The sequence below is a fragment of the Macaca mulatta genome, chromosome 3 (genome assembly GCF_049350105.2).
Source record: "Macaca mulatta isolate MMU2019108-1 chromosome 3, T2T-MMU8v2.0, whole genome shotgun sequence".
NCBI classification, from domain to species: Eukaryota; Metazoa; Chordata; class Mammalia; order Primates; family Cercopithecidae; genus Macaca; species Macaca mulatta.
The window spans coordinates 41,171,634-41,196,100 of record NC_133408.1 but is presented as its reverse complement, the minus strand read 5'-3'; the positions used below and the strand labels follow the sequence as shown (position 1 = coordinate 41,196,100).

The 24,467-nt window shown below is 49.7% G+C and overlaps 1 protein-coding gene across 1 annotated transcript; it reads right to left on the bottom strand.

Moving 5' to 3' along the window:
* Positions 1 to 5,101: 5,101 nt before the first annotated feature.
* LOC100430773 (protein FAM90A5) lies at positions 5,102 to 8,715 on the bottom strand. The gene is made up of 4 exons (XM_077997874.1): positions 8,538 to 8,715; positions 7,851 to 8,050; positions 7,283 to 7,391; positions 5,102 to 6,626 (listed from the first exon to the last, which is right to left on the bottom strand). The coding sequence occupies exons 1-4, from the start codon at positions 8,658 to 8,660 to the stop codon at positions 5,664 to 5,666; spliced, it is 1,395 nt and encodes a 464-aa protein (XP_077854000.1). The 5' UTR covers positions 8,661 to 8,715; the 3' UTR covers positions 5,102 to 5,663.
* Between the last annotated feature and the right edge of the window lie 15,752 nt (positions 8,716 to 24,467).

Below are 24,467 nucleotides of genomic sequence, written 5' to 3'. Positions count from 1 at the left end.
GGTCCACGCGTGGCCTCTTATTGGTTGTGTGGACCGGCATTGGCCTGCTTGCAACCTGAAAGAAAGGAGACCACACACGTTAGAGGTTCCTCGGCATGGAGCCAACATGGAAATCAACCACATCCAATGACAAGGTGCACACAGCAGGAAATTCTTAATACGGTATGGACAGGCGGTCCTTGGAAGTAGGGACAGATCCTCAACGTGAGTGCTGATCGGGACAAGACCCATGAAAAATGCACTCTTGAGCTATGGTCTAAGAATACCATTTTTCTAAAGACTGTGTCTTGGGCATTCACTGGATCAAAGCGCCTCCACTCAGCCTTCCATGAAGTGGGACGGACTAACGCCCTTCTGAAGGCAGGTTGGTGGCTCAAGGGTTCCCAGGACGTCTTTTCTGAAAACATGCATGTTCCTGGGGTGAGCCTCCTCCATGTTTGGGGCCTCTGAGGGACTAATTTCCTCAGGCCGCTAGGAAGATGTTGTTGGCAGGCTTGCCATCATTGCACGGAAAGAAAGCAACAGCAAATACGGCACCTTCAGATGCCTTCACCTGGAATCAAATGGACCTGGAAGGATCGTGGAGTCCCTGACCCCAAGAAGGCAGGGAAGAGGGGTTCCCCGATGCCTTCACGCACACGGGAACCTGAAAGGAAATCAACCAGGCTGACCTAGAGGAGAAAAAGACCAGGGGCCCAGGTTGACACTCACCCTCAGATAATCACAAGATTCCATGGATTCTTTTCGATTTGGCGGCAGCTTCTCCGGAGGTGTCCCGGAAAAGATCTGGAGGAGAGCCTTCCTCTGCGGGTCTTGTTGCCTGCAGAAGAGAAAAAGTTCAGGCCCTGCCCCCCGGTTCTCCCCAGGAGACAGGGAGAACCCTGTCTGGGGCCTAGTCCCGTTCTGTGTTTTGTTATACATAAATGGAACTTTTGTGCCCTTTCCGCCTCTGCACCTTCCCTCATGTGCCAACCTTCCCATCCTGCCGGTGGCCTTCTAGGCCTCCCAAGTAAGGACCAGTATTTGGATTCCGTTGCTTTTCCCCCTGTCATGGGGAACCTGCACGAAGCGCCCCCGCCTCTCCCCCGTCCCTGAATCTCCCAGAGCCAAAGGAGCTCCTGGGTGGGGAACCCAGGAGGACACGGAGCTCTGGTCTGTTTCTCTGCAGCGTTCCTTCCCTGTCCCGGAGACGGAAAGGCACACGGTGTGCAGGTGCAGAGACACCGTGTCCTTAGGTGGCAGTACCCTAAGGGTGGTAAGAACCCCTCCCACTGCTCACCTTGGTCTCTCTTCCTTCTCTCCCTTTTCCTTGTTCAAGGGCCCAGGGTTCCCTCGAACCTGGGGCTTCCATGGTTTCAGGTTTTCCTTCCCTTCCTTTCTCCCAAAGGTCTGGGGAACCAGGGCTCCGTTCCAGCACTTCATGGGGCACCTGGTACTTCTGGCCGTGTGCCCAAAGGCCCCGCAGTTTTTGCACTTGATCTGTGGGTGGAAAGGAAGTGATGTCAGTGAATGAGCTGAAGCCACAGGCAGTGATCCAATGTCAACATTGAGACGGACTGTGAATTCAGAACTGAGTGAGGATTCCAAAGAGGGGACACCGGCATGGGGGCCCTTAAGTGGAGGGAGGGTTCGGTTACGATGTTCCCTCCCAAAGCCCATGTGACGGAGGCACTCTCAAAGGAAGGACTCAGGGTTCTAGCGGGGACGATCGTGAACCCGATGTCCACAGCACAGCCCAACCTGGCTACACAGGATTCTGAGTGGAAAGGGAGGTTGCTCCCAAGAGTCTCTCCAGGGACCTGTCGGGCCGAGGAGGAGGTCCCAAGCCAGGCCCACCTTGGATGGGAAAAGCAACCCGGGTGGTGCTGGCAGAACTCTTTGGAATCCAACCCAGTCTCTGAGGACCGTGTGACACTCGCCCGCTCCTCCCCCCTCGATACCCAAAAGATTCCAGGGCTAGACGCACCCTGGGATCCTCTTCATCGGGTGGGGGAGCCCTTGGCCCAACTGGGGCCCTCTGCTGCTTCTGGAGGGTCTGGGCTCTCACGAGTCTGTTTGCCCCACTTTTGGGGTCACGACGTGCCATCATCTTCGTCTCCTGGGCGTTTTATGGCCGCCTTTTTCCGGGGTTGATGGTTGGGTCACCTGAATCACACACAAACACACGAAAAGCGATGGTTAGGCACACTGGATATTCACACACCCACAAGAAACCCCCAGCTAATTCCATGACGGTGTGGTCATGAGGAGACCTCACCACCCGTCGGTCAAATCTGTGGATCACAATGTGGTGTGTGCATCCTCAGATATTGTGTGTTCCTCTGCCGTGACCACCTGGTCCAAGAGTAAACCTGGCCTGCCACACGGCCCACGGCCTAGGTATGTGGAGTTGGAGTTGAGATTTCAATCCCACCCAAACAACTGATTCTGGAGACTGGACTTAGGTCTCTCACCATTCACTCCAGTAGAAGACACAATGATGCTCTCTCCCCTGAGGGACAAAAGAATCGAAGCTACAGGGCATGGCCGATGTCACCCCTTGGCAGGTCTGCTTGAAGTCAGGGATAAGGGATGCTTCCTATCATAACTCAAATCGCTACTCTTGCCGTTTCACTAGGCAACTTCCAAACACAAATTCATCGAGAGAAGTTATCTCCCTCTCTACCACACTAGCAGGTGATGGTCTTTCCTGCTCTGTCTTTTTGGCTTTAGCTCCAGCCCCTCTTTATTTATTTTTCTGGTATTTTACACACGCCATACGAATTCATCTAAACAAATGCTGAACAAGTGGCATATGAATCTCTTGCATGGCTAAAGGGCAAACCACCCCTTTTCCAAAGTTCTTTTTCCATTTACTCACCAATTCAGCGTGCTGGAGTACATTTCTTTTTGCATTTCCATCTGGCTCTTATCCCGGGCACGGAGATGGAAATGTTTTCTCGCTTTCTGTTCCAAGAATTACGGATAAGGAGAACACATCCTACCCCATCAGCGAGCCCCAGTGTGATCTGTTTCTTTCACTCTCCTTTGTCTCTTTCCCCCCAACTCCTCAGGGATTAGGCGAAACAAACAGTCGTTCAGGGAAACTAACCTGAAATTACAGGTCTACTTTCTTTCCTCGGCTGGCGCTCAGATGGGCAGGTGCTGGAGCAGCCCTGCTGGAAGCGGTGCAGCCTTCAGGAAGCCGGAGGAAGGGGCAGAGAGGGACCTTTGCTTTCCAGGCTGCCTTTTATACTGCCTCTGGACCCCTGATGCGAAACGGACCCTAACCTAATCAACTTAATCCCATTACATGACCTGGAAAGGTCTGTTTGCCCAGCCTCCTCTAAGACGATGTTCACTATGGACAGACATTCTAAAACCTACCTGTACAGCCGCAAGCTTTGAAGAATAGATGTTTCCCGTCAGGTATGTACTACTGGTGCATGTACCCCTGTCTTGTTTTACATCTTTTTTTTTTTTTTTTTTTTTTTTTTTTTTTTAAACAAGGTGCTAAAATAGACACAGTGTAATTGGACCATATTCACTCTATTTCAACGTAGGCCTCAGTGTCATCAAGGAGGTACACCTTGACATGCAATCTCGGTCGTTATCCATCTTCAGAGCTTCTCCTTCTTCCCCACGGTAAGTGTGTCAGCAGAAAACCCTGACCACACCCTCACGTGTTTTCTCCTCCAGGAGGCCCTTGGAAACCACCGTGAATTGGACTGCACTGGGAAACCCAGATGAAGAACGTCAACACCGCTTTGTCCTTCGGTGCCTGGCTCCTTTTTCAGCTCGTCCTGCGGCTCCAGGCATTATGCCTGAAGAGTCTCCAGGACACCGGTGGGGCTCTATTTCCTTGGGTCCCGTTGCCATTTCTCTGGATTTGCGAAGATCCAGCGGACTTTCTGTGGAACTCTCTTGTCGGGGAACTTGGGTGCCGCGTCCCCTCATTCTGCTCTTCGTCATCTGCACCTGCACAAGTTAGGGTCCACGTTCCCTGGGCGGGAAGAGACAGGCAGGAGTCAGAATGCTGAACCAGCACACTGGGGGCATTTTCTCACGTGGTCCAAGTGACCCCATGGTCTTCTAGAGCTTTGGAACCAGTCGCGTCCCACTTGACACTACACCCGACTCTCAGTTGCTGAATCTTGTTGGCCCTCCGGCGATCTCCCGTTGGATGAGTTGCACCTGCTGAAACTCGATTCCCCCTGGATTTGCGCTTCATTAATTATTCATGATCAGGTGGGAACGCCTGCTTACATCCCCCTGTGGCTGTTCTCTGAGCTTTCCGGTCACATCCTTTCCTGCCACGCTCTTTGGTTCATTTTGGTCATGCTCCTTCTGCTGTCAGAGGAGCAGAGAGTTGATCTTGTTGATTCTGGATACTGATAGTTTCTAGGTGATCTGGACAACCAAGGTAACGACCCTCAACGGCGGCGGAAAGGGAGCAGCCATTTGGCATTGCTCAGAAAATCCCACTCGGTTCCCAGGCCTCCTAGATGTGGAATCCTGGTCAGAGTTGTTCCCAGGTCAGAGAACGGAGATAGCCTGTGCATGGTGGGATATCTTTACCTAGAGCTTTCAGTGAGTCTCGACCTCAGCTACTCTTAGGATCGGGGGAGAAGCATGGAAAGGCCCGGTGCTCAGGCATCCGGAAAGAAGACGGGACGAATATTCTACCTCTGAAGTACATCCCAAATCTGGGAGCTTACTTCAGCTTTACTGGGTTCTACTTGGCGAATGAAAGTGTGCCTCGTTCATACGCACATCCGGAAACCACTTCATGGGGGCCGTCACAGTTTGAACCCCACACGTGGCATCGCGTTGAGCCAAATGGGGACTCGTGGTGCAAGCAACGCTCCCCACGTGTTAGCGTGCGTGAGATTCACTTGGTGGAATTTGACTAGGTGCGTGTTGGTAGAGTGGGGCTGAGGTTCTCTTGCCCCTGTGGATGTTTAAGAAGTCACAGGTCCTGCGAAGACCTGCGGTCCCCTCAATCAACTCTGTTTCGGAGACATAATGACTTGGATTACTGACAAGTCAAGACATTTTCAAGCCCTTGGAAAATCAGTTACACACAAACACGGAATGAAAGTCAAAAGAGAGTACGTCATCGTTTTGAGAATTTTATTCACTTCAAAACAAATTAAACACACCTATTTCCAAAGGCATTCCAGAGCCCAATTTTCCAGGCTGAGGAAACACCCCAAGAACGCTTTGCGCAAAACGCTTCACATCATCCAAAACACTGCTTTCAGGGCGGGGCACAGCTGAAGGCCTGCATCTCTCAGGGTTCCCTAACTGTTCCCTGATTCAGTCATCTAGAGAGCAAACACACAGTCATTCCCCAGTTTCCTACTGACATCACAGCGGAAGTCTGACTCCCACGCGTCGCCGTCACCCAGTTTCTGAGGCAACGAATCACTGGCACAGAAGCTTCTGGTGGCGGGTTTCCGGAGAGCCCTGTGAACCACAATGTCCCTCACCAGAATTCGATGAGGCAGATTCTCTGCATGTGGTCCCTGCCTGGCCTGGGCTCCAACATCCACAGAAGCACCACAGCCGGGGAGCTTGGGAGTCACCACACACAGTTTGCTCTCTGCTCCGTGCTCCTCAGTCCCACAGACCCCTCCAAGTCACGGGAGCTGGGTGCAATGGAGCCCCGGCCACCTGTAGTCTCACTCCAGGTCAGAATCGCTGTCCTCTGAGGAGGAGGAAACCTGAAGGTCTTCATAGAGGACACTCAGCGGGACAGGAACACAGGGAGCCTCAGACTTCTCTGAGACGTGAGGGCTGTGAGCGAGGAAGTCTCCCGGCTTCTCAGGAGAGGGAAACGAGGGAGCTGTCAGGAGGCTGGAGCTCCACCATCCGTTTTCCAGTCTCCGGAAGAGCATTCTGAGAGGCTGGGCCCCATCGTGGCTGGCCGCTGGGTGATGGGACATGGTGCAGGCCTGGGCAGTAGGCAGGTAAGGTCTGCTGTGCGGAGGCTGCCGGTCGCTGCTGGGCACCTGGGCGGGTGTCCCCCTGCTCATCTGGGGCGACGGACTTGGTCTGAGTTCGGTTGCAGCTGGCGGAGGTTGGAGAGTCTCCGGGGCCCCCAGCTCACCTCCCTGGATGGCATTTTCGGGCATCTGGAAGGGACCCGTTCTCGGTTTCTTGGGGAAGTTCAGGCAAGCCTGAGTCGGAGCCTGGGCAGGTCTCTTGGCTCCTGGCCTGAAACTGAGATTGGAGCCGAGGCCCATGCTGTGTGTGTCGGCTGGTGGGCAGGGCTGTGAGGTCACCGCAGGACGTTTGTCTTGTGCCTGGGGGCTGATGACCCGGATCAGGCCGTGGGGCTTGGAGGCAGCCTGGGGAACTTCTCGGCGGCCACCCTGAGGCCTGCTGTGTGTCGGCTTCACCATGACGAGAGGCTCCGGGCCCTGCTGCCTGACTCCCGGCTGAGGGATGTCGGCCACAGCCCCTGTCTGTCGTTCCTTTGGTCGGAGACTTGACGAGGAGCTCGGACTGGCTTTTCTGAGGGGAGACAGCGAAGCCAAGACGGATACCGTGTCAGACATTTTGGTAGCTGAGCCATCAGTGAAGGCAGGGTCCACGCGTGGCCTCTTATTGGTTGTGTGGACCGGCATTGGCCTGCTTGCAACCTGAAAGAAAGGAGACCACACACGTTAGAGGTTCCTCGGCATGGAGCCAACATGGAAATCAACCACATCCAATGACAAGGTGCACACAGCAGGAAATTCTTAATACGGTATGGACAGGCGGTCCTTGGAAGTAGGGACAGATCCTCAACGTGAGTGCTGATCGGGACAAGACCCATGAAAAATGCACTCTTGAGCTATGGTCTAAGAATACCATTTTTCTAAAGACTGTGTCTTGGGCATTCACTGGATCAAAGCGCCTCCACTCAGCCTTCCATGAAGTGGGACGGACTAACGCCCTTCTGAAGGCAGGTTGGTGGCTCAAGGGTTCCCAGGACGTCTTTTCTGAAAACATGCATGTTCCTGGGGTGAGCCTCCTCCATGTTTGGGGCCTCTGAGGGACTAATTTCCTCAGGCCGCTAGGAAGATGTTGTTGGCAGGCTTGCCATCATTGCACGGAAAGAAAGCAACAGCAAATACGGCACCTTCAGATGCCTTCACCTGGAATCAAATGGACCTGGAAGGATCGTGGAGTCCCTGACCCCAAGAAGGCAGGGAAGAGGGGTTCCCCGATGCCTTCACGCACACGGGAACCTGAAAGGAAATCAACCAGGCTGACCTAGAGGAGAAAAAGACCAGGGGCCCAGGTTGACACTCACCCTCAGATAATCACAAGATTCCATGGATTCTTTTCGATTTGGCGGCAGCTTCTCCGGAGGTGTCCCGGAAAAGATCTGGAGGAGAGCCTTCCTCTGCGGGTCTTGTTGCCTGCAGAAGAGAAAAAGTTCAGGCCCTGCCCCCCGGTTCTCCCCAGGAGACAGGGAGAACCCTGTCTGGGGCCTAGTCCCGTTCTGTGTTTTGTGATACATAAATGGAACTTTTGTGCCCTTTCCGCCTCTGCACCTTCCCTCATGTGCCAACCTTCCCATCCTGCCGGTGGCCTTCTAGGCCTCCCAAGTAAGGACCAGTATTTGGATTCCGTTGCTTTTCCCCCTGTCATGGGGAACCTGCACGAAGCGCCCCCGCCTCTCCCCCGTCCCTGAATCTCCCAGAGCCAAAGGAGCTCCTGGGTGGGGAACCCAGGAGGACACGGAGCTCTGGTCTGTTTCTCTGCAGCGTTCCTTCCCTGTCCCGGAGACGGAAAGGCACACGGTGTGCAGGTGCAGAGACACCGTGTCCTTAGGTGGCAGTACCCTAAGGGTGGTAAGAACCCCTCCCACTGCTCACCTTGGTCTCTCTTCCTTCTCTCCCTTTTCCTTGTTCAAGGGCCCAGGGTTCCCTCGAACCTGGGGCTTCCATGGTTTCAGGTTTTCCTTCCCTTCCTTTCTCCCAAAGGTCTGGGGAACCAGGGCTCCGTTCCAGCACTTCATGGGGCACCTGGTACTTCTGGCCGTGTGCCCAAAGGCCCCGCAGTTTTTGCACTTGATCTGTGGGTGGAAAGGAAGTGATGTCAGTGAATGAGCTGAAGCCACAGGCAGTGATCCAATGTCAACATTGAGACGGACTGTGAATTCAGAACTGAGTGAGGATTCCAAAGAGGGGACACCGGCATGGGGGCCCTTAAGTGGAGGGAGGGTTCGGTTACGATGTTCCCTCCCAAAGCCCATGTGACGGAGGCACTCTCAAAGGAAGGACTCAGGGTTCTAGCGGGGACGATCGTGAACCCGATGTCCACAGCACAGCCCAACCTGGCTACACAGGATTCTGAGTGGAAAGGGAGGTTGCTCCCAAGAGTCTCTCCAGGGACCTGTCGGGCCGAGGAGGAGGTCCCAAGCCAGGCCCACCTTGGATGGGAAAAGCAACCCGGGTGGTGCTGGCAGAACTCTTTGGAATCCAACCCAGTCTCTGAGGACCGTGTGACACTCGCCCGCTCCTCCCCCCTCGATACCCAAAAGATTCCAGGGCTAGACGCACCCTGGGATCCTCTTCATCGGGTGGGGGAGCCCTTGGCCCAACTGGGGCCCTCTGCTGCTTCTGGAGGGTCTGGGCTCTCACGAGTCTGTTTGCCCCACTTTTGGGGTCACGACGTGCCATCATCTTCGTCTCCTGGGCGTTTTATGGCCGCCTTTTTCCGGGGTTGATGGTTGGGTCACCTGAATCACACACAAACACACGAAAAGCGATGGTTAGGCACACTGGATATTCACACACCCACAAGAAACCCCCAGCTAATTCCATGACGGTGTGGTCATGAGGAGACCTCACCACCCGTCGGTCAAATCTGTGGATCACAATGTGGTGTGTGCATCCTCAGATATTGTGTGTTCCTCTGCCGTGACCACCTGGTCCAAGAGTAAACCTGGCCTGCCACACGGCCCACGGCCTAGGTATGTGGAGTTGGAGTTGAGATTTCAATCCCACCCAAACAACTGATTCTGGAGACTGGACTTAGGTCTCTCACCATTCACTCCAGTAGAAGACACAATGATGCTCTCTCCCCTGAGGGACAAAAGAATCGAAGCTACAGGGCATGGCCGATGTCACCCCTTGGCAGGTCTGCTTGAAGTCAGGGATAAGGGATGCTTCCTATCATAACTCAAATCGCTACTCTTGCCGTTTCACTAGGCAACTTCCAAACACAAATTCATCGAGAGAAGTTATCTCCCTCTCTACCACACTAGCAGGTGATGGTCTTTCCTGCTCTGTCTTTTTGGCTTTAGCTCCAGCCCCTCTTTATTTATTTTTCTGGTATTTTACACACGCCATACGAATTCATCTAAACAAATGCTGAACAAGTGGCATATGAATCTCTTGCATGGCTAAAGGGCAAACCACCCCTTTTCCAAAGTTCTTTTTCCATTTACTCACCAATTCAGCGTGCTGGAGTACATTTCTTTTTGCATTTCCATCTGGCTCTTATCCCGGGCACGGAGATGGAAATGTTTTCTCGCTTTCTGTTCCAAGAATTACGGATAAGGAGAACACATCCTACCCCATCAGCGAGCCCCAGTGTGATCTGTTTCTTTCACTCTCCTTTGTCTCTTTCCCCCCAACTCCTCAGGGATTAGGCGAAACAAACAGTCGTTCAGGGAAACTAACCTGAAATTACAGGTCTACTTTCTTTCCTCGGCTGGCGCTCAGATGGGCAGGTGCTGGAGCAGCCCTGCTGGAAGCGGTGCAGCCTTCAGGAAGCCGGAGGAAGGGGCAGAGAGGGACCTTTGCTTTCCAGGCTGCCTTTTATACTGCCTCTGGACCCCTGATGCGAAACGGACCCTAACCTAATCAACTTAATCCCATTACATGACCTGGAAAGGTCTGTTTGCCCAGCCTCCTCTAAGACGATGTTCACTATGGACAGACATTCTAAAACCTACCTGTACAGCCGCAAGCTTTGAAGAATAGATGTTTCCCGTCAGGTATGTACTACTGGTGCATGTACCCCTGTCTTGTTTTACATCTTTTTTTTTTTTTTTTTTTTTTTTTTTTTTAAACAAGGTGCTAAAATAGACACAGTGTAATTGGACCATATTCACTCTATTTCAACGTAGGCCTCAGTGTCATCAAGGAGGTACACCTTGACATGCAATCTCGGTCGTTATCCATCTTCAGAGCTTCTCCTTCTTCCCCACGGTAAGTGTGTCAGCAGAAAACCCTGACCACACCCTCACGTGTTTTCTCCTCCAGGAGGCCCTTGGAAACCACCGTGAATTGGACTGCACTGGGAAACCCAGATGAAGAACGTCAACACCGCTTTGTCCTTCGGTGCCTGGCTCCTTTTTCAGCTCGTCCTGCGGCTCCAGGCATTATGCCTGAAGAGTCTCCAGGACACCGGTGGGGCTCTATTTCCTTGGGTCCCGTTGCCATTTCTCTGGATTTGCGAAGATCCAGCGGACTTTCTGTGGAACTCTCTTGTCGGGGAACTTGGGTGCCGCGTCCCCTCATTCTGCTCTTCGTCATCTGCACCTGCACAAGTTAGGGTCCACGTTCCCTGGGCGGGAAGAGACAGGCAGGAGTCAGAATGCTGAACCAGCACACTGGGGGCATTTTCTCACGTGGTCCAAGTGACCCCATGGTCTTCTAGAGCTTTGGAACCAGTCGCGTCCCACTTGACACTACACCCGACTCTCAGTTGCTGAATCTTGTTGGCCCTCCGGCGATCTCCCGTTGGATGAGTTGCACCTGCTGAAACTCGATTCCCCCTGGATTTGCGCTTCATTAATTATTCATGATCAGGTGGGAACGCCTGCTTACATCCCCCTGTGGCTGTTCTCTGAGCTTTCCGGTCACATCCTTTCCTGCCACGCTCTTTGGTTCATTTTGGTCATGCTCCTTCTGCTGTCAGAGGAGCAGAGAGTTGATCTTGTTGATTCTGGATACTGATAGTTTCTAGGTGATCTGGACAACCAAGGTAACGACCCTCAACGGCGGCGGAAAGGGAGCAGCCATTTGGCATTGCTCAGAAAATCCCACTCGGTTCCCAGGCCTCCTAGATGTGGAATCCTGGTCAGAGTTGTTCCCAGGTCAGAGAACGGAGATAGCCTGTGCATGGTGGGATATCTTTACCTAGAGCTTTCAGTGAGTCTCGACCTCAGCTACTCTTAGGATCGGGGGAGAAGCATGGAAAGGCCCGGTGCTCAGGCATCCGGAAAGAAGACGGGACGAATATTCTACCTCTGAAGTACATCCCAAATCTGGGAGCTTACTTCAGCTTTACTGGGTTCTACTTGGCGAATGAAAGTGTGCCTCGTTCATACGCACATCCGGAAACCACTTCATGGGGGCCGTCACAGTTTGAACCCCACACGTGGCATCGCGTTGAGCCAAATGGGGACTCGTGGTGCAAGCAACGCTCCCCACGTGTTAGCGTGCGTGAGATTCACTTGGTGGAATTTGACTAGGTGCGTGTTGGTAGAGTGGGGCTGAGGTTCTCTTGCCCCTGTGGATGTTTAAGAAGTCACAGGTCCTGCGAAGACCTGCGGTCCCCTCAATCAACTCTGTTTCGGAGACATAATGACTTGGATTACTGACAAGTCAAGACATTTTCAAGCCCTTGGAAAATCAGTTACACACAAACACGGAATGAAAGTCAAAAGAGAGTACGTCATCGTTTTGAGAATTTTATTCACTTCAAAACAAATTAAACACACCTATTTCCAAAGGCATTCCAGAGCCCAATTTTCCAGGCTGAGGAAACACCCCAAGAACGCTTTGCGCAAAACGCTTCACATCATCCAAAACACTGCTTTCAGGGCGGGGCACAGCTGAAGGCCTGCATCTCTCAGGGTTCCCTAACTGTTCCCTGATTCAGTCATCTAGAGAGCAAACACACAGTCATTCCCCAGTTTCCTACTGACATCACAGCGGAAGTCTGACTCCCACGCGTCGCCGTCACCCAGTTTCTGAGGCAACGAATCACTGGCACAGAAGCTTCTGGTGGCGGGTTTCCGGAGAGCCCTGCGAACCACAATGTCCCTCACCAGAATTCGATGAGGCAGATTCTCTGCATGTGGTCCCTGCCTGGCCTGGGCTCCAACATCCACAGAAGCACCACAGCCGGGGAGCTTGGGAGTCACCACACACAGTTTGCTCTCTGCTCCGTGCTCCTCAGTCCCACAGACCCCTCCAAGTCACGGGAGCTGGGTGCAATGGAGCCCCGGCCACCTGTAGTCTCACTCCAGGTCAGAATCGCTGTCCTCTGAGGAGGAGGAAACCTGAAGGTCTTCATAGAGGACACTCAGCGGGACAGGAACACAGGGAGCCTCAGACTTCTCTGAGACGTGAGGGCTGTGAGCGAGGAAGTCTCCCGGCTTCTCAGGAGAGGGAAACGAGGGAGCTGTCAGGAGGCTGGAGCTCCACCATCCGTTTTCCAGTCTCCGGAAGAGCATTCTGAGAGGCTGGGCCCCATCGTGGCTGGCCGCTGGGTGATGGGACATGGTGCAGGCCTGGGCAGTAGGCAGGTAAGGTCTGCTGTGCGGAGGCTGCCGGTCGCTGCTGGGCACCTGGGCGGGTGTCCCCCTGCTCATCTGGGGCGACGGACTTGGTCTGAGTTCGGTTGCAGCTGGCGGAGGTTGGAGAGTCTCCGGGGCCCCCAGCTCACCTCCCTGGATGGCATTTTCGGGCATCTGGAAGGGACCCGTTCTCGGTTTCTTGGGGAAGTTCAGGCAAGCCTGAGTCGGAGCCTGGGCAGGTCTCTTGGCTCCTGGCCTGAAACTGAGATTGGAGCCGAGGCCCATGCTGTGTGTGTCGGCTGGTGGGCAGGGCTGTGAGGTCACCGCAGGACGTTTGTCTTGTGCCTGGGGGCTGATGACCCGGATCAGGCCGTGGGGCTTGGAGGCAGCCTGGGGAACTTCTCGGCGGCCACCCTGAGGCCTGCTGTGTGTCGGCTTCACCATGACGAGAGGCTCCGGGCCCTGCTGCCTGACTCCCAGCTGAGGGATGTCGGCCACAGCCCCTGTCTGTCGTTCCTTCGGTCGGAGACTTGACGAGGAGCTCTGACTGGCTTTTCTGAGGGGAGACAGCGAAGCCAAGACGGATACCGTGTCAGACATTTTGGTAGCTGAGCCATCAGTGAAGGCAGAGTCCACGCGTGGCCTCTTATTGGCTGTGTGCACCGGCATTGGCCTGCTTGCAACCTGAAATAAAGGAGACCACACACGTTAGAGGTTCCTCGGCTTGGAGCCAACATGGAAATCAACCACATCCAATGACAAGGTGCACACAGCAGGAAATTCTTAATACGGTATGGACAGGCGGTACTTGGAAGTAGGGACAGATCCTCAACGTGAGTGCTGATCGGGACAAGACCCATGAAAAATGCACTCTCGAGCTATGGTCTAAGAATACCATTTTTCTAAAGACTGTGTCTTGGGCATTCACTGGATCAGAGCACCTCCACTCAGCCTTCCGTGAAGTGGGACGGACTAATGCCCTTCTGAAGGCAGGTTGGTGGCTCAAGGGTTCCCAGGACGTCTTTTCTGAAAACATGCATGTTCCTGGGGTGAGCCTCCTTCATGTTTGGGGCCCCTGAGGGACTAATTTCCTCAGGCCGCTAGGAAGATGTTGTTGGCAGGCTTGCCATCATTGCACGGAAGGAAAGCAACAGCAAATACGGCACCTTCAGATGCCTTCACCTGGAATCAAATGGACCTGGAATTATCGTGGAGTCCCTGACCCCAAGAAGGCAGGGAAGAGGGGTTCCCCGATCCCCTCACGCACACGGGAACCTGAAAGGAAATCAACCAGGGTGACCTAGAGGAGAAAAAGACCAGGGGCCCAGGGTGACACTCACCCTCAGATAATCACAAGATTCCATGGATGCTTTTCGATTTGGCGGCTGCTTCTCCGGAGGTGTCCCGGAAAAGATCTGGAGGAGAGCCTTCCTCTGCGGGTCTTGTTGCCTGCAGAAGAGAAAAAGTTCAGGCCCTGCTCCCCGGTTCTCCCCAGGAGACAGGGAGAACCCTGTCTGGGGCCCAGTCCCGTTCTGTGTTTTGTGATACATAAATGGAACCTTTGTTCCCTTTCCGCCTCTGCACCTTCCCTCATGTGCCAACCTTCCCATCCTGCCGGTGGCCCTCTAGGCTTCCCAAGTAAGGACTGTCATTTGGATTCCGTTGCTTTTCCCCCTGTCATGGGGAACCTGCACGAAGCTTCCCCACCTGACATCGTCCTCCTCCAGCTCGATATCAGGAACAAGTCTGTTAATTATTATTATTATTAAATATAATATAAATTAATAGTAATCATTGACAATAATAATCACAATAAAGATAGTAAAAATTAATACTGGTTAGAAATGTTTTAACAATTAGTAGTAACAGTTAATAGCAATATCACTATTAGTAATGAAATGATATCAGCAATTATTGTTACTTAATACTAAGTGATGTTGGTTATAAAATAATGATTAATATTATGAACTACTAGCATTGCTAAATGTCATTAATATTGATAATTAATTTTAAGCATACATAATCATATATTTAAAATAATTATCCATAATTAATTATGGTATCCTATTAATTATTAGTATAATCCATAATTGTTAAAATCGGTCATTGATGTTTAATAATTGATCATATTATTACTCCTAATACTGCAGTGTGTATACAGCTACCTGTGATGTCATTCCTAATATCCAGGGAGGGAGTGCATGGTTTTAGTTTTAATATCACAATAAGTGTACACTCACCCTGTGACACAGATCCTAATATTCAGTGTAGTGGAGTATGACATGACTCCCAACATAGCAATGAATAGATAGCCACCCGGTGATATTGCTCTTAATATTCACGGAAGATGCATATTATATTACTCCCAATATCGCAGGGAGGGTACAGCTCTTCTGTGTTATGATTCCTAATATCCGGAAGAGGAGAGGATGATAATAATTCCAGTGTCACAGGCTGTGTTTACCGGCCCTGTGACTTTGTTATTAATATCTGGGAAGGGAGAGGATATTACTCCCAATGTGGCAGGGGGTGTACATCCACCCTGTGATATTCTTCTTTCTATTCCAAGGCCGAGAGGTTGATATTACTCCTAGTATCACAGACACTGTACACCCCCATATTTTTAATCCCTGCGATATTGAGAGTAGTATCATCCTCTCCCCGGTGGAAATTAGGAACAGTATCACTGGGGGCGTATACACCCCCTGCGATATTGAAAGTAATATCATCCTCTCCCGTCCTGGATCATGGGAACAACATCACTGGGGGATGTACACTTTCTGTGATATTGGGAGTAACATCATCTTCTGTGCCTTGGATTATTAAGGACAATATCACGCGGGGACATGTGTACATCTTCTGCAATATTGGGAATAATATTATCCTCTCTCCCCTTGCATATTAGGAAAAATATCACAGAGTGTGTGTTCACCTCCTGCGATATGGAGATTAAAACCATCTTCTCCCGTTCTGGATATCAGGAAGAGTATCACACGGGGGTGTACAGTGTCTGTGATACTGGGAGTAATATCAACATCTTGGCCTTGGAATATTAAGAAGAATATCACAGGGTGGATGTACACCCCCTGCCATATTGGAAGTAATATCAGCCTCTCCTCTCCATGGATATTAGGAACAATATCCCAGGCTAGGTGTATGCCTCCTGCTCTATGGGGAGTAATATCATCCTCTCCCTTCCAGGATATAAATAACAATATCACAGGACGGGTGAACACAGCCTGTGATACTGGAATTATTAACATCCTCTCCCCTTCTGGACACTAGGAACCATATCACAGAAGAGCTGTATCCTCCCTGCGATATTGGGAGTAATATCATATGCTTCTTCTGTGAATATTAAGAGCAATATCACTGGGTGGCTTTCCATTCATTGCTATGTTGGGATTCATGTCATACTCTACCCCCTAGATATTAGCATCAGTGGCACAGGGTGATTGCACACCTACTATGATATTAAAACTAAAATCATGTTCTCTGTCCCTGGATATTAGGAACAACATCACAGGTAGGTGTACACCCCCTGTGGTATTAGGAGTAATAATATGATTATTAAACATCTATGTCAATTTTAATAATTATCAATCACACAATTAATATGATATCATTATTAATTATGGATAATTATTTTAAATATATGATTATGCACGCTTGAAAATAATTAGTAATATTAATGTCATTTAACAATATTATTAGTTCTTAATATTAATTATTATTTTATTACCAACATCACTTAGTATTGATATAAGTAACATTAATTGCTGATATCATTATTTTATTGTTAATATTGATATTATGATTAATTGTTATACTAATCGTTAATATTTTTTACCAATATTAATTTATACTATCTTTATTGTGATTATTAATATTGACGATTGTTATTAATTTTTACTATAGTTATTAATATTAATAATTAATAGACTTGTTCCTGATATCCAGCTGGGAGAGGATGATATTACTCCCAATATCAAGGAAAGTGTACACCCCTCTATGATGTTATTCCTAATAGCCAGGGGATAGAGGATGACATTATTGAAACTTTTGCAGTGTGTGTCCATCCCTTCGGTCATGTTGTTCCTTATATCCAGAGTGGGAGAGGATGATATGACTCCCAATATTGCAAGAAGTATGCAACCGCCTGTAATATAGTTCCGAACATCTAGGTGAGGAGAGGATGATATTACTGACCATATCGCACGAGTTGTAAAACCCCTTCGATATTTTGCCTACGACCCTGAGGGGAGAAGATGATATTACTCCCAATATCGAAGAAGGTGTACACCCCTCTGGGACACTATGCCCAATATCCACTTTGGGAAATGATGACATTACGCCCAATGTCCCAGGGGATGTACACCTACCTTGGGATATTGTTCTTTATATCGAGAGGGGGAGAAGATGCTATTGCTCCCAATAACGCAGGGGCTGGGGCTGTACACCCCTCCTGTGTTATTGTTCTTAGTATCCTAGGGAAGAGAGGATGATACTACACCCAATATCGCAAGGGGTGTATACCCACCCAATGATGTTGTTCTTAATGTACTCCACCTCCCACCACCAGGGATATCATTCCTAATATCTAGGGGAAGAGAGGATAACATTATGCCCAATATCGCAGGGGAGCATACACACCCTCTGTGATGTTGTTTCTAGTATCCAAAGGTAGATACGATGATATTACTGGCCATATCACAGGGGGTGTACACCCTTTTGTGATATTGTTTTTGACATTCATTGGGGGAGAGGATAACATTAATCCTAATATCGCAGAAGGCATACAGACCCCTGTTATGTGGTTCCTAATGTACAGGGGAAAGAGAAGAATATTGCTCTCAACACTGCAGGACGTGTAACCACCCTACCCCCCGTATATTGTTCCTCATATGCAGCGAGGTGGAGGCTGAGAGTACTGCCAATATCCAAGAAGGTGCACACACACCTGTGATATAGTTCCTAATATCTAGCGGGAAAGAGGCTGATTTTACTTTCAATATCGCAGTGGGTGTACACCGCAGCCAGCCCCGGGGTATCATTCCTAACATCCAAGCAGGAAGAAGATGATATGGCTGACAATATCGAAGGGGGTGGACACCTCTTCTCTGATATGGTTCCTGATATCCAGGGGGTGAGTGGATGATATAACTCCCAATAAAGTAGGAACCGTACAGCCACCCTGGGATTTTGTCCTTAATAACCAGAGGGGAGAGATGACATTACTACCAACATTGCAAGGGGTGTACACCCTCCTGTGATATTGTTTCTCATATCCAGGAAAGGAGAAGATGGTATTAGTACCAATATTGAAGGGATGGACACCCCCCGTGGGATATTGTTCTAAAGTTACATGTTGAAAGAGAATGAGATTCCATCCAATATAACAAGGGGTATACACCCCACCTGTGATATGAGTCGTAAAACCTAGAAGAAGAGAGAATGACATTGCTTCCAAAAACACACGGATTGTACACCCACCCTGTGATATTGTTTCTGTCATCTAAAGGAAGAGATGATGATACTACTCCCACTACCGGAGAAGGTACACACCCGCTGTGATATTGTTCCTCATTACTTGTGGGAGAGAGCATGATATTACTTCCAGTATGACAGTGGCTTGACACCCAGTCTGTGATACTGCTCCTAATTTCCAGTAGGTAAAGTATGATGTTCCTGCCAAGAGAGTAGTGGGTGTACAGCCACCCTGTGATATTTCTCTGAATATTCAGGGAAACACAGGACGACATTATCCCAAATCTCCCAAAAAGTGTACACCCATTGTGTGATATGGTTCCTAATATCCGGAGGTGCAGAGGATGGTATTCATTCTCCTATCGCAGGCTGTGTACACACAACCTGTGAAATTGTTCCTAATATCCTGAGCAAAAGAGACTGCTAATAATGGACACACATTGCAGGAGGGAGTAATTGGCTATTACGATCCACATCTCAGGGGGTGATGCACTCCCCGCGATATGGGGAGTAATAGCAACCCCTCTCCCCTCTGGCTATTATGATCCACATTGCAGGGTAGTTCAGGACACCAGCTCTGCCCCAACTTTGACTCAGACAGTGGGTGTCATGGGACCACCTCAGGGTGGGTGGCAGCTCAGCTGTAAGGTATCCTTGCTGCCAAAGACCAACTGTTCCTGCTACTTTGAATCTGGCCACAGGGTCTCTGTTGGTGAGACAGATGACCATGAGGCAGATACCCTGAAATCTAGCGACAGAGCTCAAAGTCCCATGAGAGGCACCATAGCACGCAGACTTTGCAGACATACTAGCGAAGGCCGCAGCAGGCCCTGAGTGAGGAACAAGCTGACCAAGATCCTGGGGTTCTGCCACACAGCCCTTATACCAGGGACTGGAAACTGTTTCCCTAAAGAGCCAGGAGTCAGTATTTTCAGCTTTGCCAACTGATCTTTGCCTCAAGCATGCAACTCTGCCATGGCTGCACGACAGCAGCCTTCTGCAGGTGGCCTGTGAAGAGATGGGCATGACCGCACCCCCATCAAACTTTACTTATGGACATGGAAATTTCTCAGTGTCATGAAGTGTTATTTTTTTATTTGTTCAACCATTTGGAAATGTAAAATCCATTCTTGATTCACGGGCGACTAGAGCAGACGGGGACAGGCCGCCCCTTGCCGACCTCTGGAATGAGTTTAGAGAAGTAAATGACAGGTCGGGCCAGCGCAGCCTCCTCACAGCGGATTCGCTGCAGGAGGGTCCTTCGTAGCAACCACTTCCCATCCTTCATCTTGGCTTCAAGTGCAGCTCAGGTGGAGAAAGAGAGAACAGAACTGGCCTCAGCAACAAGAAGGAAGGAGATGCAGGGTCAAGCAGCCATGTGGATCCATCACACTTAACATTCACACCAAGCGGAGCACAGGCAGGACCAGCCCGGGGGGGCCGAAGTGGAGGCTCTCTGGGGTGGGGGACCTCTGGGTGGGCAAGATTCTCTACCTAAAACTCAAATAGAAGATCTACACAGCAGTAGTTACAGAAAACACACACTAAGAAAAAGGCCAAAATAAAAATAGGACACCACGTTTGGCCAAATGGGTCTCACAAGCCAGTAGGTAAGAAAGCCCAGGAGGGCCCACCAGAGGAGCTGAGGGTTGGTTCCTGCCTGCTGGGGCCTGGGACACCCCATTCCCAAAAAGGAGGACCCAAGCTTTGGGGAGGAAGCTGTCAGAGTCACCCAGTGAGCTGTTCAGAGCTAGAGCCACACAGCAGGTGAGGAGCCCTGGTCATGCCCCCTTGTGCGCTGAGAAGCTGGGGTGAGGGCACACCCCCAGGGGCCGATGCAAACAGTGGACCGCGGGCCCTCCTCCTGCCCAGAGGATGCTCAGCTCCCAAGGGACCACCAAGGCCTGGAACCCAGGGACACACCACCTGACCATCATGCCCAGGCCTCCTGGACCAGGCAATGTCCAGTACAGGCAGGCAGTCTGGACTTGGGGCCAGGACAGTGGTGGATGGTCCTGTTAGGCAGGCCTCCTTCTCCCTACCAGCTGGGCTGATTGCACTGTAGTTTTGGTTCTGGCAACATATTGTTGCCCACTTTGGCCACACCAGTCCCCGGCTCCCTGGCAAGGCCCAGTGCTGTCCAATCTACCTACACAGGCCCCACACACCCAGTGCCCACCAGGCTCTGTCAGCCAGGAGGACCCATGCTCATTCCCTGAAGTTTCTGTGGGAGCCTGCATCCCACAGGGACCCACAGCTCAGGGCCAACCTCCATGGGGGCCTCTTGGTTGTGGTGACAGGGGTGAGGGGTAGTTGACCTCCAGCCCTCCCATCCTGGCCACTGTATTTTGTGGGAATCATTCAGTCCTGGGAGCTTCCTGGGGACCCCAGAAGGAAGAGAACAGGGTGGTCATGGCAGCCTCAGCCCCAGGCTCTGGGCCAGAAGTTGATAACGACCAATTGAGAGCAACCACTGAATTCAAGCCTCTTACAGATACACGAGAAGTTGGCGAAGAACTGAATGTCGACCATTCTACGGTCATCCAGCATTTGAAGCCAATTGGAAAGCTGAAAAATCTTGATAAGTGGGTGCCTCATCAGCTGAGCAAATATTTTAAAAATCATCCTTTTGAAGTGTCATCTTCTCTTGTTCTATGAAACAACATTGAACCATTTCTTGATCAGATTGTGACATGCCACAAAAAGTGGATTTCATACAACAGCCAGCTCACTGGTTGGACTGAGAAGAAGCTCCAAACCACTTCCCAAAGTCAAACTTGTACCAAAAAAAGGTCATGGTCACCGTTTGGTGGTCAGCTGCCGGTCTTCTGATCCACTACAGTTTTTGAATCCTGGTGAAATCATTACATCTGAGGAGTATGCCAAGTTAATCGATGAGATGCATGGAAAACTGCAGCACCTGGAGCTGGCACTGGTCAACATGAAGGGCCCAATTCTCCACAATGCATGACCACATGTCATACAACCAGGGCTTCAAAAGTTGAATAAACTGGGCTATGAAGTTTTGTCTCATCTGCCATATTCATCTGACCTCTTGCCAAACAACTACCACTTCTTTAAGCATCTTGACAACTTTTTGCAGGGAAAACACTTACACAACCAGCAGGATGAAGAAAATGCTTTCCAAGAGTTCATCGAACCCTGAAAGCAGGGAATAAACAAGTTTATTTCTCATTGGCAAAAATGTGTTCAATGTAATGGTTTCTCTCTTTTTTTCTTTTTTTTTTTTAAGACCGAGTCTCACTCTGTCGCCCAGGCCAGAGTGCAAAGGTGCAATCTCGGCTCACTGCAACCTCTGCCTCCTGGGCTCAAGAGATTCTCCTGCCTCAGCCTCTTGAGTAGCTGGGATTACAGGCACATGCTACCACACCCGGCTACTTTTTGTATTTTTAGTAGAGACGGGATTTCACCATGTTGGTCAGGCTGGTCTCAAACTCCTGACCTCGTGATCTGCCCGCCTCAGCCTCCCAAAGTGCTGGGATTACAGGCGTGAGCCACTGTGTCCAGTCCATTGTAATGGGTTCTATTTTGATTAATAAAGATGTGTTGCAGCCTAATTATAAAAATTTAAAATTCACGGTCCAAAACCACAATTACTTTGGCACGAACCTAATAATAGAAGAATTAAAAGAGGCCTTTATATTAGAGAGCCCACGGATGATAAAGTAATAAAGAATATTACAATCTCCATAACCCACAAACTTGGTAACTTAGACCAACTGGATGAATTAAAAGACACAATCTATTAATACTAAAATATAGGAGAAATAGGTCATCTAAATATATTGATATCTATTTTTAAAATGGAATCAATGCCTAATAACCTTACAGAAAACCTATATATTCCAAAAATCTGACATTCTGACATGTTATTCTAACTGGTGGGCTTCAGGGATTTCCATTTTGATAACAACATAGGTGAGTCACACACACTTACTTTTAGTGCTCATTGGTCAGGAAACCTATGTCCACTATAGGATACTGCAGAGCGAAGCATTTTGGAGAATTTAGGCAAGATAATATGATTTTCCGATTTAAGGGAAGACAACCAGTTTTATGTACAGTAATTCCTCATAATATCACAGGGGATACCATATTTAAACTTTGGGGTATCCCCAGGTATAATTCTTATTTGAGCCACATGTGAATTTCAGACACAGAGGCTGCCCAACTTTGGTGGCTTGCAACAGATGTGGAAGTTAATTCACAACCTACTTTGTGGAGGCATAAAATTCAATGAGCACTCATTTAGCATTTTATTTTAAATATTATTTTTGTAAAGTTTGCATTTCCAATTAGGTGAAATTTTAAACCTGTTTCAGTTCTTATCCACTTTCCCCCACCCCCCCGAGACGGAGTCTTGCCCTGTCACCCAGGCTGGAGTGCAGTGACATGGTCTTGACTCACTTCAACCTCCACTTCCCAGGTTCAAGCAATTCTCCCACCTCAGCCTCCCAAGTAGCTGGGATTACAGGTGCCCACCACCACGCCCGGCTAATTTTTGTATTTTTAGTAGAGATGTGGCTTCCCCACATTGGTCAGGCTGGTCTTGAACTCCTGATCTTGCGATCTGCCCACCTGAGCCTCCCAGAGTATTCAGATTACAGGCCTGAGCCACCGTGCCTGGCCTCTCCATTCTTTTTAGGCAGAGGGGAGCAAGGATTGCTTTAAGTTAGGAGGGACTCCCATGTACCCAACACATTTGTGTAAATTTCTTCCTTCAGAGTTCTTCGAATCAGCATCACCATTGTTAAAGGCCTCCCACATGGTAATAATTGTGCTACAGGGTTTTATGAACATGAAGTTTATGTTTGGCTGAATTAACCTTCTTGCTGTGGCACAAGGGTGGCATAGGTGTTTTTACCAATTATGAAGGGGGTTCACTGTGCAATGGCTACCAACTTTTCTGAGTACAATGAGACCAAACACATTGATACATAAATTCCACGAAGTGAATTTATTACTTACAAATAGCAAACAAAAGACAACAGAAGTCTAGGATTCTATATGAACCACTACCCCAAGATCAGGAAGGCTACCCAGAGCAGATGGATGGAGTTTTGACTGTAAGTGCTTCACTTGCAGTACAACAGAGGGACCCCAGAAAGTAGCCTACCTTGGGTTTTCTCTCACGATGTGGTTTGCTGGACACAAGCGTTAAAGGCCATTCTGTTTCGAGCAGGGACTATAACAGAGCCTGGGCTGTTCTGACCAATGTCACCTGATTATCAGCATATTGCCTTCCCAGCATATCATACAGTTATCTTGAGAACTACCAGTAAGAAAGGAAGGAAAATGGCCCTACACCCTTAAAACTGAAGGATCAGGATATTTGTTGTGACAGAGGCGCAGACAGTAGCAACAGAGTGTTCTTGTGAGCCATCTACTAGTTCTCTTGACCGGAGCGTGGCACCTAACTGTCTTTCTCTTTCCTTTCAATGGAAACTGTTTCAGAATATTTTGAATATTTTGAGTTTCTATATCTACAGAGTGGAGGCACATGATCGCTGGCAGTGTAGACTCTCTGCATGGTTACAGGAAAGAGTTCAGGAGCCCATCAATCCATATTGGAGGAGACCACCTAATCCTCCAGAGACTGTCACTCCATCTTCCTGGGGTTAGCTCCACATGCAGTAAGGCCATTATGTCTAAGGCCAGCAAGACTTGCAGTCCGAAGATTCAACTTTTGGCATGCTGATAAGCAGCAGTGATAAGAAAAGCCCACACACTTGCTAGGAATTTTTCAATGAAAGCAGCTGAGACTCTTCTTCATATGCTTCGATAGGGGCTAATATCAAACTCTTTCTTCCCATTTTCTTTACTCATCAGTGACTGAACCATGAGGCACCTTAGATATACACCTCATCAGGAGGGTGTAGGGGACAGCGGTAAGGGGAGCAGCAGCACAAGAAACAAACAAGGCCACTACTTCTCCCTACATAATAACTATTGTCTTGGAGTGTACAATAATTAATAATGTCCACATGGCTGCCCTCAGCATACAGAGATGGTGACCAGAGTAGATGCAGGGACTACAGAGATACAGCCTGATCCTTGCTAATTAGGACTTAAGTGTCAGCTTATGTGCTGCGCTTTTGTGCATTAGTAAGCCAGGGCCTCAAAACTGCCTGCTAAGCACAGGCCAAATGTCATGCTGGGGTGTAATTAAACATTCATGTCTAGGAGATGAGAGCATTTTAGTGTGGGAGAAGATGACAACACCTGAAGACCACAAAATGCTGTGCGGACCAAAGGGAAGGCCCATCGTCAGCTCACGGTCTGACTCAGGTGACTGCTGATGTGTTACGGAACCGTCAGCCGACAGCAGGTAGGTCAAGTTGAGCAAGTGTCCTGCATAAGGGCTGGTCCATTTCGTTTGTGTTGCCAATTGTTTCAATAGCGTCTCATGCACCCCACTGGTGAGGAAGGAATGAGCACCCTACGTTTA

Coding starts and splice junctions, on each gene's coding strand:
- LOC100430773 (XM_077997874.1), bottom strand. CDS start 8,660: ATGATGGCACGTCGTGACCCCAAAAGTGGGGCAAACAGACTCGTGAGA. Junction 8,051..8,537: donor CCGATGAAGAGGATCCCAGG/GTGCGTCTAGCC, acceptor TTCCACCCACAG/ATCAAGTGCAAAAACTGCGG. Junction 6,627..7,282: donor AATCTTGTGATTATCTGAGG/GTGAGTGTCAAC, acceptor CCTTTCTTTCAG/GTTGCAAGCAGGCCAATGCC.